The sequence below is a fragment of the Panthera leo genome, chromosome C1, assembly GCF_018350215.1.
Source record: "Panthera leo isolate Ple1 chromosome C1, P.leo_Ple1_pat1.1, whole genome shotgun sequence".
Lineage (NCBI taxonomy): Eukaryota > Metazoa > Chordata > Mammalia > Carnivora > Felidae > Panthera > Panthera leo.
The window spans coordinates 38,355,161-38,370,455 of record NC_056686.1 but is presented as its reverse complement, the minus strand read 5'-3'; the positions used below and the strand labels follow the sequence as shown (position 1 = coordinate 38,370,455).

The 15,295-nt window shown below is 46.0% G+C and overlaps 1 protein-coding gene across 17 annotated transcripts in view; it reads left to right on the top strand.

Moving 5' to 3' along the window:
- The window catches only part of LOC122227036 (BEN domain-containing protein 5), a 1,450,833-nt gene that overhangs the window by 1,235,180 nt on the left and 200,358 nt on the right, over positions 1 to 15,295 (top strand). For 9 of the 17 annotated variants that reach the window (XM_042951157.1, XM_042951165.1, XM_042951164.1 and 6 more), the window contains 2 exons: positions 937 to 1,150; positions 8,944 to 9,480. The exons of 4 other annotated variants lie outside the window; for them this stretch is intronic. In XM_042951157.1, the coding sequence (XP_042807091.1) occupies positions 937 to 1,150; positions 8,944 to 9,101 (372 nt within the window). In that variant the 3' untranslated portion in view covers positions 9,102 to 9,480. 4 more of the 17 variants (XR_006205861.1, XR_006205863.1, XR_006205862.1 and 1 more) reach the window with 4 other exon arrangements.

Sequence of the window (15,295 nt, the reverse complement as noted above, 5' to 3'; positions counted from 1 at the left end):
AGTCGTCTTACATTTACCAACTCTGCCCTGAAACCTTCTGAGACCTTCCCTTCCAGGGAGCGCTAGGCCGTGTTCTGTTCCATCAGAACAGAATCAGACCGAGGACACTGCAGTTGTATTTAATTTATCAAAATCATAGGTGTTCTGAGCCAGAAGGAACTTAGAGATGAAATCCCACTCTCCCAGTTTAGTTCATGGGAAACTGAAGCTAGAGGTAGGAAAGGACTTGCACAAACACACTCCAGTTAATGGTGGAGTCTGGTGGCTGTCCTCCCGGCTCCAACTGGCAGTGGTTTTCAAACTCGGCTGTACATTGGAATTACTTAGGGAACTTTCATCTACCCCTGTACCCAGGTCCCACCCAGAGTAATAATTCAGAATCCCTGGGAATAGGGCCCAGGCACCAGCGATTTTTACAGCTCTAGACGACCCCCGCGTGTGCCACTGTTGGGAACCACTATGCTGGGATTTGTGCCCCAGCATGTTCACAGCAAAGGGAGAGAAGTCTTTCTAAAGTGTAACAGAGAAGGAAGTGAAACGTACACGTTCTGAGATTTGCTCGGGCTCCAAGTGGCCCTGTTATAACATGAGTATGTTTAGAATCCCAACCCTGTAACATAATAGTTGAGTGACTTTTGGCAACTGGCTTCACCTTTCTCAACCCGGTTTTTCCATCGGAAATGAAAATAGTATCCCAACACCTTCCTTCCAGGGTTGCCACGAAGATTTGAGAGAGTGGGTATAATGCACTCGAATAAGGCCTGGTGCATTATAGGGATTCGGTAAATGATTATTATTTCCCTTAAAGATAGTTAACATGATGTTTATGGAATGAGCCTCTTATGGGTGTGCAGCAGTGTCTTTTAAAGGAAAAGAAAAGTTTCCAACTGCCAGCCTGTCCGACTACACAGGTGCTTGTGTTCTTATCTCTTTCAGGTCCATCTGGGAAGCGGGATTTGGGTTGATGAGGAGAAATGGCACCAGCTACAAGTAACCCAAGGAGATTCCAAGTACACAAAGAACTTGGCAGTCATGATTTGGGGAACAGATGTTCTGAAGAACAGAAGCGTCACAGGAGTTGCCACAAAAAAAAAGAAAGATGCAGTCCCTAAGCCACCCCTCTCGCCTCACAAACTAAGCATTGTCAGAGGTAGGTCACTGCAGTACAAACGCAATGGCTGAGATGCTGTCCTATACTCTGTGGAATGTACTAGACACAGTTTAGTTCAGCAGACACTGAAGCCTCTCCATGCCAGGCCCCAGGCCGTGCACGGAACACAAGAGCAGGTATGGACCTTGTCCCAGAGGAGCTCATGTTTAACGGGAGATGAGCCATGGACACAAGCACAGTCCAAGTTGCTAGCATGAGAGAAGGGTAGATGACATGCTGAGAAAGATCTCAGGAGGGGAGGAGACCCCCTAGCTAGAAAATCAAGGAAGGATTCCTGGGGAAGGGGGTCACTGCATGGGCCTCAGAAGCCATGCTCCTGACTACTGGTCTCTAAGTGTCCAGCTGCCATGTTTCAGCAAAGAAAGTAGATTCCATCAACATGTACATTTTGAGCAGGCCCCACACCAGGTTCTGCGACAGACAACATATATGTCAGATAATTTCAGGTACTGATGAAGGAAGGCAGTGAAGCATCATTACATGTTACGGCAGGACAGAGCGGGCTGTGTTAGGTGTGTTGGAGCAGGCCTGCTTGAGGAGGCTGGGAACTAGGGGTGGAGGAGGCAGCCCTGTGGAGGTCTCAGGGGCGGCAAAACAGGCAGAGTAAAGAGGCACAAAGGCCAGCACACTCCAGGGACGAGGCAGCTCCGGACAGCCACGGAGCCATGAGTGAGGGGAGAGCGAGGTCAGCGAGGTGGGTGAGAGCCATTCTCAAGGGCCAAAAAAGCCACATTAAGCAGCTTGGATCTATTCTATCCATAGGAGAAGGGCAGATTGTGGAGTGACCAAATGGGAGCTCAGTTAGGACACTCGTGCAGTAGTCTCGGATGGAGATGATGGTGCCGTGGACTAAGGTTATAGCAGTGGGAGTAGGAAAAAAAAGCCAGATTTAGGGTACGCTTTGGAGGTCAAGGTGGCAGGACTCAGCGAGATTAAGTGATCAGCCAGGTTAGAGCTAGAGAGTTCAAACCCATACCACCCTGGCTCTAGTGTGGGCCTTGTTCTGCTGGAGCAGAGCTGCCTTCCTTGCCTGGCCGACTCATGACTAATTCACTTAAACAGCCACTTATTTTTAGACAGTTGGAGGTAGCCTTTAGTCTGCTTGCTTTCTGAAATAATGGATCTCCATTTGGGAGGTCTCCCTGAGGAAGAGGCCTTCCTGGGGATGTGGCCCTGCCCCACCAAATAGGTGCCCAACCTCTGATTCCACTATACTTGTTGGAATGTGACTCAGCAGGTCCCAGGTGCCTTCCAGTGCCTGACTGGCCCCATCGTCTTGTCGTGGTCTAAAATCATCTGCTGTGTGTCTGCCTCAGGCACTGGTCTGACCTTATCTGATTCATCTCCACATCCTCATTGCCTACCACAGGGAATGGCACACAGTAGGAGCTCAGTAAATGAAGTGTGAACAAATGAAACACTGAGACTGGCAAGCTGATCCCTGGACTGACCCTCGTTGTGATTTCTTGTAAATCAGTTCCCCACTGTGTCTTAGTTTCCTCAGCTGAAAACTTAACCTCTTAAGAGAACTGAAAGGGCTGCCTAGGATTATAGCTTGGAAATAGTTATGTTCTAAGTATGACAAGAAATTAGCAATCTTTCCTGACAAGCGAGCTGCCTCCATCGAGCCGATGTGACCTTGTGATGATCACACCATTGAAGTTCACTAATGCCCAGTACTGCTCAGCTTGCAGGCTCTCTCCCATCCACTCACGGTGCAGGGTGATGGCAAGTAGCAGTAGGAACCCAGTATCAAAAGCCTGGGGTTGAGCCCCAGCTCTGCTTTGGTTTAACTTGGAGCTAACCCTGGTTCCTATACTATATTCACTTTTGTTTCCCCAAGCCTAGCGCAATGCCAGTACCAACCAAGCCCATGTTTGGTGTCTCCATCAATAAAGCCAGGATTGTGGTCTTTGTCCTGGCTACCCAGTGGCCAAAAGAAACATTTTGAATGTTCCTTAAACCCTACTCGGATGATGTCCTGTGCAGCTAACCGGGTCCCCAGTGCTACAGAACAATCTAGAAAACCTCTCAGCTGTGTGGCATTGGGCCATTAGGTCTTCAACCCCCCTGCCAAGTCCCCCAGGTTTCCCTCACGGATCTACTCCCCTATTTTCCAAGCCTTTTTTAAACTTCCTCTGCTTTGCCAAACATGATAGTCCACACCTCTCTTTCCCAGAAGATGGCCTTTTCTCTTCCTTCAGAGAGAAAAGAAAAGGAACTCCCACAGCTTCAAACTGCAGGCTTAACTACAGACCTAACTATACCGTCTGTTCTTCTGCCCCATGTCCCAGAAGAAGAGTTTCCTTCTCTTATTTGGGGCCATCCATTCTCTCTATCTGGATCCCAGCCCACCTGCCTTCCTAAGTACCTTGTTCCTCCAATTATGCTCCTGCCCTCCCACTTCCTTCCCAGCATCATTTAAATAGACTTTGACCACTTGTTTCTTATGAAAACAAACAAAACACTCCCTGGAGGCCACTTCAACCACCTGGTTGCTCCATGTCTCCCTTTTCCTTTTCACATCCAGCTCTCTTAAGGAGTTGTCTACACTCACTGCCTGTGCTCACTTGTGATGCCCCTGCTGTCTGTCAGAGGGGGCCTAGCCCCCTAGTCTAGCCCCCTACTAGTCTGTTCTTGCCAAGTTTCCCATGGACTTCCGCCTTACCAGATCCGGGGCACACTTTTCACCTCCTCCCCAGACTGTCTGATGGGACCACTCATTCCTCCTTTACTGAGGACTTCCTCAGTAACACATGTTCGACTTCCTCCTGCCTCCCTGGCTTCACATGCCCCTTGTGGGCTCCACTTCTGCTGCCCTGTCCTCTGTCCCCAGAGTGTCCTCTCTCTCCACAAAACTTTCCTCAGCTGATCTCACTTCCCACTGTTCCCAGAGCCCAGGCTGAAACCCACACTCCTTGTCCTGGCTCACGCCTGGCAATCTGGCCTCTGGGGACCCCTCTGCCCTCTGCTGACACCTCGCTTCCCATTTTCCACCATGCTCTAATCACAGGGGCCTCCTACCACCTTCCTTTTCCCACTGTCAGCAGTGCCCTCCATCTGCCCTGCAATCCCACCTCCTTCTGGCCATCCAGAGAGGCCTTTCCCAGCGGCCCCATCTGCATAGCCTTTCCATTGTTCTCTGTCACCTCAGCATCACCCTACATAAAGTGTCAGCATAGCATTTCTTGTTTGTTTATTTGGGAATTGCCTCCCCACTCCCCCACCCCCCACAAGCCCACTAGAATATAAGCTTTATGAGTATCTTGTTCAGGGCTAGCAGGTAGTGAGTGCTCAGTAAACATTTGCTAAATCAGTGAATGATGTTCCCAAATCTATCCCTGGCTCAGTCCACATTTCTGCGTTCCCAAGCCATACATTCAGGTGCCCACTGGCCGTCTCCTCACAGCTCACAGGTTCCCCCATGACACTGGCACAACTGTGCCCCTCACCACTCTCTCCTTTTTCCTCTCTGCACAGCCTTCTGCCCCTTCTGGATTCCCTGTCTTGGTGAAGGGCACCACCAGCAGGTACCCCAAGATGCCCATGCTTGACTCCTGCACATGCCTCGTTTTGTCTCTTCTGCCCCCAAATATGTCTTAAACCACCCACTTCTCTCCCTGCCCCATGCACCTTTCATAGGCCATCATTTCCCCCCTACAATACTCCGGCAGCTTCCAGACTTCCCTCTCCATTACGTAACCAGAGTGATCCTTAAGAAACCAAACATGATCCTGTCACCACCACCCCGTCACAGCCAGCCTGTGGTGCCCATTATTAAAAGGTAAGCTTCTTAACATGTCACAAAAGCACCTTTATAGCCTGGCCCCTGGCCATTGCTCCAGCTTTATTTTTCAGCAGTATTCCCCTAGAGTTCTTGCCCTAATGAACTACTGTACTCCCTGAACAAGCCTTGTTCCCTCTCACGTTAGGGAATTTGTAAGGGCCATTCCTGGGGCCCGGACCACAAGTCATAACTACCCACCCTGCACCTGGGCTGCTTTGTCTGGCTAGCTGCTCTAACCACCCGGATCTGCTTAGGAGAACCTTCCTCTAGGAAGCCTTCCCTGACTTCTTAGGGTGAGTGGACACTTCTGTCATATGTCCCAGAGCCCCTTGTGGTCACCTCTGGTCTCTTTTTGCTGTATCTTTGCCCCCCAGGGACCTCCTATAGCAACACTGGGAGCCCAGAAATGCTTGCCATGCAGGCGAATGAGAAGGAAAGTGACTTGCCCAAGGCCGTACAACTGGTTAGGTCGGAGCCGGGCAGAGTGTGTCCGACTTCCTCGTCCCAGAGGTTTCTTGTCATACCGAAGTACAGTGTTGGTTTTTTCTTTACTACAATCAGGCAGGTTGGAAGTCCGTCTCCTACCCCACCATACACTCACCATTTTTACCCCAATTATATGAGCTCCTCCAGACTGCCTGGACTGGTCCTTCCAAGCAGGAGATCTGTGGCTTGAGATTGTGTGTATTTATTTCACTTTTACCACACTTAGTCACATTTGCTGTACAAAAATGACAGCCCTTGCTCATTAGGGATTTTCTCATGTCTTTGAGGATTTTAAAGTCCTTCCCGACCGGATGGCAGCAGGATGGTGAGCACCGATACCGCTTGCAAATGCAGAAAGCAGAGCAGGAGGGCCGTAGGAGAGTCTCTCTTTAATGACAAGCTCCAGAATGACAGTTAAACCTTATTAAGGTCAAATGACCTTTTGCAGAATGTCTGAGTTTCCTAAATGAGCCACAGCATTGAGTTCTGGATAATTTTTATAACTTTTTTAATAGGACACATTAGCGCTGTTATAAACCTTGTTAATTAAGCAATAATCTCAAATGCTCCCTCGCAGAGGGAGACATTCCCAGCAAGTGCAGGTGATTAATACCCAGAGTCTAACAAAGCCTTTAATCAACCTCAGGGGCCGCTCAGCGCTCTTGCCCCCGAGACACAGGAACGCTTGGGATACTGGGGAGGCCTCTTGGAAAACACTCCTGCATTTGCCCCTTTCTCTTCCTGCCTCTTCTGTGACCCCTGCCAGTGCTCCAAGGGCCATCACACCCACTGTCCTTCTCTCCCCTTCTCTCTCCTCAGCCTCTTTACCACCCTACTACCTTCCAGACAGCTAAAGACTTAGCGCTGGAAGAATCTCCTTGGATCATGTGGTTTGCCATCCTACTTTTACAGATGGTAAAACTGAGACCCAGACTGGTTCCCACTTAGAGGTTGCACAGCAACTAGGGCAAGAGCCAGATTCGAACTCCTGAACTTCGAAACAGTTCTCAGCACAAGTTGTCTCCCTCACTTGGTTCAGGTTCCAGCAAAGTCACCGTGAGTATCTGCTTCCTCCCGGCTCAGGGCTGGAGACAGACTGTCCAAGCGTTCCCATCTGTAGGGGAGGCACTGGTCACAGTTTTATTAGACCATGATCAGTGCTTTGAGACAGAGAGCCAGGCAAGTGTGGGGGTGCAGAGGCAATCAGCAGAGTGGGGTCTCCCAGTTTGATCTGGTAGGCCCCAGGGATGCTGAATCTGGAAGGATGAATAGGATTTAGGCAGCTGAAGGATGGAGCCAGGGTAATCGGGAAAGAGATTGTCAAAGACACTGATTTGTGGGATGGCCTGGAGCAGGAGAGAATTGCAGGTAAACTTAGCAGAAGGCAAGACTGGAGAGAGACCGGGCCTCCTACCTTCTTGTCTCAGTCCCTGTGGAAAGGCCAAGACAAGATGAAGTGGAGATAAGTGGCTTGGGAGTAGTCAGGGAGTAGTGGAGGTCAACCAAAAGCTTTTAAAGGCTTCTCTGTGCAAACCCGTTCTCAGTGGGGAGGGGAGGGTGCCCGGGACCCGGGATGCCCATAGCACATGCACCTGCAGTGTGGATGGCACCCGGAGGCAGGCTGGCTGCACACCCAGGAAGAGCTCAGCGTTGGGGAAGGCACAGTGAGCTCTGTCCGTACTTTCTCCAGGCCTCCGCTTTCCCACATGCCAGAGGAGGGGTCAGCACGTGTTAGTCCCCACAGTCCCATCGAGTGCCGACATTCTGCACCTCCAGCAGGATTACCTGCTCTGGGCTGGCCTGGTAGACAAGATGTTGTTTACCCTCCATAGCAACTCCTTAAGAGTAGGTCTCCATTCCTGTTTTGTAGGTGAGGAAGCGCAGGTTCAAAGAAGTTAAAATTCTTGCCCATGATTATATACTCCACTGGTATGTTCTCCATGCGTAGTCCCCTTATGTCCAGAATTTTTATGACCTCTGGAGTTTCTCTGGAAAACTATTCATTCGTTCACTTAACATATATTTACTGAACCTTGCCCCTCTGCAAGCACTGTGGTAGGACCCAGGAGTGGACAGGTGTATGTACATAAAATAATTGTAACAACTCCATACAGGTGTAATGTTCTCTACGGTTCGAAGAAGGCTTGCAAAATGTTTATCATGCTTCATGGCAGCCTTAAAGATAACCTGTGGTTTGTTGTTCTTGGTAAGCAGGTGAGGAATCTAGGGCAATGATTTGCCTCAGGTGCCCAGGCTAGAAAGTGGGCAGAAGTCAGGCTCCTGTCAGACCTTGTCTGGGGCTCACTCTTTGTTTCATCACAGCAAACGTCAGACTCACTAAGAGCGGCCGACCTCAGCCTCGTTAGTAATCACCACGTTGAGATACCACTTCACACCCACCGGGCTGTCAAATCCTTAATAACCGGGCAATGTCAAGTGCTTTTGAAGATATGAGGCAACCAGTACTTGCATACACTACTGTCAGGAGTTCCAGGCAGCAAACCGCTTTGGAAAACAATTTACTAGACATCACCTAGTAAAGTTGAGTATGCACACACCCTAGCGATCAGCAGTGCCACAGCTTGGCCCTCACTGGAGAATTTCCTGCATGTGTACCCCATGAGACACGCACCAGGGTGTTTGTAATTGCAAAACACTGGAAACAATCCGAGTATCCATTGGCAATAAAATGGATCAGCAAATTGTGGAACAGTCCACTCCAGAGAACACTACCCATCAGTGAAAATGATTGACCTGTAGCCACACACTTCAACTTGGGTAAATCACGAAATTTATGTAATGTTGAGTGAGAAAAAGAAAGATATATAAGATGTGGATATACCTGTAAAAAAAAGTTAAAAACAGGGAAGCGTAGGAGCGCCTGGGTGGCTCAGTTGGTAAAGTGTCTGACTTCGGCTCAGGTCATGATCTCGTGGTTTCTGAGTTCAAGCCCCGTGTCGGACTCTGTGCTGACAGCTTAGAGCCTGGAGCCTGCTTCAGATTCTGTGTCTCCTCCTGTCTCTGCCCCTCCCATGCTCATGCTCTCTCTCTGTCTCTCAATAATAAATAAACATTAAAAATTATTTTAAAAAAAACAGGGAAGAGTAAACAATACATTATATAAGAATGTGTACATATGTGATAACACAAAAAGAAAAGAAAGAAAAAATCCAGGAGAGTGCTTACATCTGGGGAGGGTGAGGAAACGATGGGATTGGGGAGGGGCATCCAGAGGCATCAGAAGGACCAATAATGTTTATGAAACTGGGTAGTGGGCATATGGATATTGTATCATTATTTTTAAAGTGTAAACTTACAGCATATATCTACTTTTTTCTAAGTACATTTGTATTGAAAATTTAAACGTACAGCAGTGCCAGATACGTGAATTGGTATTTGGGAAGTATGTCAGGAGGTACATTTTCTTTGTGCCACCTTACAAGATTGTACTTAAATTCACCATTAATCCTTGACCATCTTGTTCCTTTCCCCTGTCTAGAGTGTTTGTACGACAGAATAGCACAAGAAACTGTGGATGAAACTGAAATTGCACAGAGACTCTCCAAAGTCAACAAGTACATCTGTGAAAAAATCATGGATATCAATAAATCCTGTAAAAATGAAGAACGAAGGGAAGCAAAATACAATTTGCAATAAACTTTGGATTTTTCATAAAGCCTTATCGTTTTTCTTGCGTGGCTTGTGATTTGCGGGCAATGGTGCTGTCCAGTTGAGACCCCACCGTGCGTGGTGGCATGTGGGCAGGGAGCCAGCAGGCTTCCAGGGTCGTCGGCTTGCCCTGAACTTGGACTTCCCATTCCAAAGAAGTCAAATGGATTTGCTGAGACTCAGGCAGCAACTTGGCACCAGTGTCATTCTGGGGATGGGGAAAGCACTGTCTTTTTTGGAGGGGGATAAAGTGTCTCTGAGTTGCCTATCACTTGACTGAGAATTTGAACTAATATTTTTACCATTCAAGGACTTCTATCTCTGTTCCTCTATTTTGTTCTATAATAAAGCTTCATTAATTCTTTGATGTAGACAATCATTATCCTCATTTATTTAAGTGTGGTAAGTGTACAGTGGAGGTGACCAGTGTCCTTTGAGAGGTGGAACCCTCAGGCCAAAAGCAAGAAAATTCATAAGGGGAGGGGTTGCTGTCTGCAGATCTGAAGGGCTGTCTCGGAAGCAAATTACTTCCTCTCACTTCAAAGGACAGATCTTAGGACCAGACAGACGCCTTTCTCACTCAAGATGATCTGAGATCCAACTTCCTTGATAAATTGAATCAGTCTCTGTAAAGGGGTGTTAGGGGGCGGTAATGTGAGATGTGGCCCAGCATTACCTTCAGGAAGCAGGGGGCAGTGTCACCTCGCATCAGTTCGTTTATCCTTTTATATCTAAAATGATCTTTCAAGTTACATAATTTTTATCTCATTCAGTAACTGATTCTCTAAGGTGCCTGGTGCACAATCTGGCAAACCACATTCGATCTTCCTGTTGATTTGCACTTTCTGTAATGCCTGTGAAGTCAGCATGGTATATTGGAAATGGCAAGGGTTTGGGGCTGAGCACCTGAGTTCCACTCCTGGCTCCCCTGCTTGCTTTGGGTTTAACCTAACCTCTTGAGTTTCCATTTGCTGTTCCGTAAAAAGGAGATTATATCTACCTTACAGACTTGCTGTAAGAATTATATATCTATATATAAAGTGTTCAATAAATGTTGGCGATTGTTATTTTCTTCATTTCTGGTCATTGGCTTTTAGGCATTGGTTGGAAAATTTCAGCCCCTGGTTTCTCTGGTGGTCTCTAAGCCAAAGGTCAGGGTCACTGGGATAAATAGGGGAAGTGGCTGCCTCTTTGAGGGATTTTGTTTTAGTAAATAAAATAACCCTTTGTCATGTGAAATATTGTATGCTTGCTAATAGGATGTGTACACGTGAGTTTCCTTTTATGGTATTTACCCCACTTTCCACAAACTAGCAGTGTGATCTTGGATTGATCACTTAACTTCTCAGGTTCCTTATTGGTATAATGAGGAAAATAATGTCTGCCTCATGGGCTATATGGATAACTAAATAATAACAACAACAGGACTGTTCTAAATGACATAGTTTAACTCATTTCATGAGCAAAGTTCGTTACACTTAGTAGTGTTCAATAAATTCATGTTATTAAGATGGGTTCATTTCAAAGCATGAGGCAGCTTGGGCATGAGTAGTGCATGATGCATGAGGGACTCGGAAGAAGTATGCATTATTCTTGAGCTCATCCCCTTTTCTCCCTAACCATGGTGAAGACACACCTGAAAACTGCATTTACCTTCAAAGACCATTACAATGTCGTACCTGCTTTATAAGTGCTTTTAATTTGGTGGGGGAAATAGTCATGGAAATATATATTTAAAAACGCTATGAGAGATGTGAGTGCTTTATGTAATGTACAATGCACACATTAGGGACTGAACAAGGTGTGAAAGATTCTGGGATCTGAGTTCAAGTCCTGACTTTGCCACTTCTGTCAAGGTCATTTGACCTCTCTGGGGCTCATTTCTTTTAAAGTGGAGATCATGATCCCTAAATCAGGTTAGTTGTGGAGAGGATGATAGGTAACATCTAGATAAAGGGCTCTGGAAATCTCAAAGAGCTACAAAGATGTTACTTTTAGCTTATAAGGCAGAATAGAATCAGAAGTGGGATGTGACAAGGAAGGACATAAAAGCCAATTCTGCTGGGGAATCTGGAGAGGTGCATACTCGAGTTAGACTGAAATGGTTTTGAGCCCCTCTTGAGTACTCAATGCCCTGTTACTGTCATGCAAGGGCAAGGCCATAATACCCGTACCCATACAAATGAAGAAATGGGCTCAGAAACGATTAAATAACATGTTGGCCAAGGTCTCAGATTTGTCAGCAGTGGAGCTGGATCAGAATCCGGGTCTGTACAAAATCTACCCTTTTACCTTTCCCTTGTAAGATGAGTGGGATGTAATGGTCTGGGCTGAGACTCTAAGCATGTAATTTGAGGGTATATTTAGAGAGACCCAACCTAAGTAATCAATGGAGAGTAACCAGTCTCATTAATTCAAGCCATGTGAAGGAGCTATAGTACTGTTTAAAAGGATGCATAGTTTTATTACATTAAACACATACACAAAACTCAAATTCATTTTGTATAGTGCAGAGTTTCCCAAATATGTTCAATATTAAGAATTTGCTGAGGTGTTTACAATATAGACTTGTGGGTCGTGGCTTAGTGAGCTCGAATCAATAAGTTTGGGATGGGGCTGGGGACGTGCATTTGACATAAGTGCCACTCTTGAATAATACTAGTCTACTAGAAGTCGTTAGAAGACTTGATTTAACCAAGGAACAAGAGTGTTTCCAAAGTAAAAAGACATGTTCCTTTTAAAGTGCCTGAGGATATTTGCAACTGAGAGTATTAAATAACTGAGGACCTGCCCTAAAAGCTTGTCTAGAGTCCCTCTTTCATGTTTGCCAAGTGCTGGTTAGTTGGACATGAGGCAGAAGGTGACTTTCAGTTCAGGCACCAGTAAGTATCCCCTCACTTTTACACTTAGGTTCTTTCTTTTGATTCTTGTGACAGGCCAGTGAGTCATGTAGGACAAGACAGCCAGGACTCAACTGGCAGAGTCTGAATTGATGAGGTTTGGGCACTGTCTTCAGAAACCCTGGCAACAAGTTCTCTGTTACCAGATGAAACTGAAAGATGTGGTTTGTTTTTATCTTCTACCCGAGGAATGGAATTAGTGACCATTAAGTGCCCATGGATTTCTTGCATGCATTTCTAAATTATGACATTCTTTTGTAATTGTAAAGAAATAAAAAACACTTCATAGAAATTTTTGGAAAAATAGGGAAACATTCCAAAATTACGCTCCTGTAAGCATTGTGATAGATCTCTTGTAGTCTCTTTCTCAAGGCTGAGAGAGTGTATCGTACACACTGCGATCATAGCATATGATCAGGTTTGCATCCTTCTCTTTCCATTGGATCGTGTTTCCCTGTTGCTCCAGGAAACTTAACCATCAATTCCAACATCACCAAGCAGACAGACATCAAGCTACAGTCGAGTAAGCCATCTGCTGGGCTGTGGGGCTAAGGAGGAGGGCTGCCAGCCCCTGAGAGGCCCCACTACACAAATTGGTCCATCGAGGACAGGAGCGAGAGCCTAAGTCTAGAGGTCAATGCATTCGAGTTCAGTTCCCAACTCTAGCACTTACTACCTCACTTGATGTGAGTTATGCAGTCATCTTGTTCAACACCAGCTTCTTCATTTGCAAAATGGAGGAAATAACATCCCATTGTGGTGTTGCTAGAAGTACTGAACGTAATTAAAGCGCCAGGCCAGAGAGGATAAAGGGCCACCAAGGTTAGAGCTGACATTCTTCTCTTCTCTCCCCACACCCTTTCAAGTCCTCCCCCCAGTGTGCCTCAGTCCAGTCTCCAACCTGCTCTGACCTCTTACACGGCGACTTTGGCTTTTATACCTGCCTTTGGCCCTCCAGACAGCTTGTGCTTATCCCACAGCACTCCATGCTCATGGCCTTTTCCTGTGAGTACCAGCTAGGCCCCCTCCCCACCTCCCAGCTCTCCTCCCAGAAAAGCCCCAGCCTCAGGCCCACCATCCAGGGGCCCATTGCTCTTCCTTAAATTTTTAGGTTGTTTATAAAAACTCAGGGGAAGATTTTCATGTGCATAGTTTTTCCCTTTATATTTTCTATCATTTTCTTAAGGTCATTTTACCTGGGTCAAAAAGAATGACATTTTTTTTTTATCATTCTTGATACATATAATGAGTGTGTGACCGTGTTTTAAATTATTTTGCCAACTTACTAGGTGAAAACTAGTACCTCATATTTCCTTTGATTATTTCTGAGATTGTACATCTTCCCAGAGTTTGCTTTCTTGGTTTCAGAAAATAAAAGCTTAACCTGTAAGCATTTCCAGCAGAATCCATTTCATTTTCTGTGTTTAGTCTTCTCTGGACAAATATGTGTACCTTGGGCGTATAATTTTTTGTATCTGCAAATAGACATATCAACAGTTATTTTCATCACTTCTTTTGAAGGGATTGATCAGTTTGTGCCAAGAACCTTCATAGGCTCAAGGAACCTCCGGGTCAAAAGTGAACTTCGAGGTCCTCCTCCCAGATCTCCTGCCCACTGCAAGCAAATGCCTCTCTAGGCCGTGCTTGAATACCTCCAGGCATGGGGGAGTTGGCTTCCTACCCAATTATTACTGTCACTGAGATGTTGTGTTGAGCTAAAAATCTACTTCCCTGAGATTTCTAAGGTCATTCAAATTCTCTCCTCTGAAATCACACACAACGCTTCTCCTCATAGCCCTTTGTGGAATTGAAGGTACCAATCCTGTCTCTTCACCAACTAATAAGTAGTTCAAATTCTATTTCACCGTTTGTCACATGAGGGAGGCTACACGGGACAGAGTGGGGCTTCTGGACTTGACAGCCCTGTGTTTGAATCCTGACCATCACTTACTACTATCTGACCTTGAACAAGTTTATAACCTCTCTTAACTTCAGTTTTCTCATTTTTAAAATGGGAACATAATCCCTACCTATATCAAGGGCTATGTAAGATAATGTGAGTAAAGTAGCTAGGCATTCAATATCAGTTCCCTAATCCTAAAACCCCTGACCATCCCAGTTGCTCTTTTATGGTTGTGTCCCTAAAAGGTAGGGTTCAAGACTGGACAGGGTACTTTAGGAAGGGTCTGGGTGGCACTAACTAGAGCAGGTTATCACCTCTTATGACAGCATATCTCTATGAATGTGTCTTGACCCTGAATTAGCATCTTCCATGATAGAATTATCCCATGTTGAGTTAATGGTCACCAAACTTTCCTCTGTGTTCTCTTTTTGGCTAACACAATACTTGTCCCTTTAGTTCACTGCGTTGTAAGAGGAACATAGGTCTTGAAGCCAGAGAAACTCAAACAAAATTCAGCTCCTGATTTCCCTATTGATTAGAGTAGAAGATATTGGTCAAGTGCATGATGTCCCCCAGCCCCAGCCATCTTGTCCATTATGCACTTGTTATGGTGATCATACTGGCCTCCCGCCACGGCAGGCCTATAGTCCCTGCCTTCCTAGTTCAGGGATTCAGTAAAGTGCTTCTTTTTTTCCCTTCTTTCCCTTTTTCCTTTTAGCGGCTCTTTATCACCACCACCACCACCACCCATTCAAGTGTGTGTTCTTAAATATAGTTCTTAAATGAAATATAGGACTTTGCATTTATCCCTCTTCTATTTCATCTTATTGGTTTCAGCCCAACATTCCAGCTGGTTGAGATCTTCTTTTCCATTTGTGTTTAAAATACAAAACAGAATTTGAGGAAAGCCAAAGCCAAGAAAGAAAATCCAACCATAATCTCGAGAACCAAGCCCAACTGCGCGTGGCTCCTGGGAGCCCCTCCTGTCTGTCCATGGGCAACATCTCTTTGTCCCCATGGCTGGCCAGCTTCCCATGATCCTGCCTTGTGCATCTAACACCGTGTGGCAAACATTTCCCCCTCTGTGGCCCGATGTGCATAGTTACCATTTTAATGCCCTTTCCAGTACAGTGTCCTGATTACCTTCTTATCTCTTATGTGCATTTTGTTGTCTCTAGTGTCTTGCTGTTAGAGATAATACTGCCATGATCATTTATAGTTGTTTGTTTCTTAAATTCCTAGGACTGAGCTAACTGGGTTAAAGGGCAAGGACATTTTATAGTCCTTTCCATGTGTTTTTATATTGCTTTCCAAAAGGTTCAGCCATGTCTCAAGCAGGATAGACATCCGTGTGTTTTTGGAATTTTTAAAGAAGCATG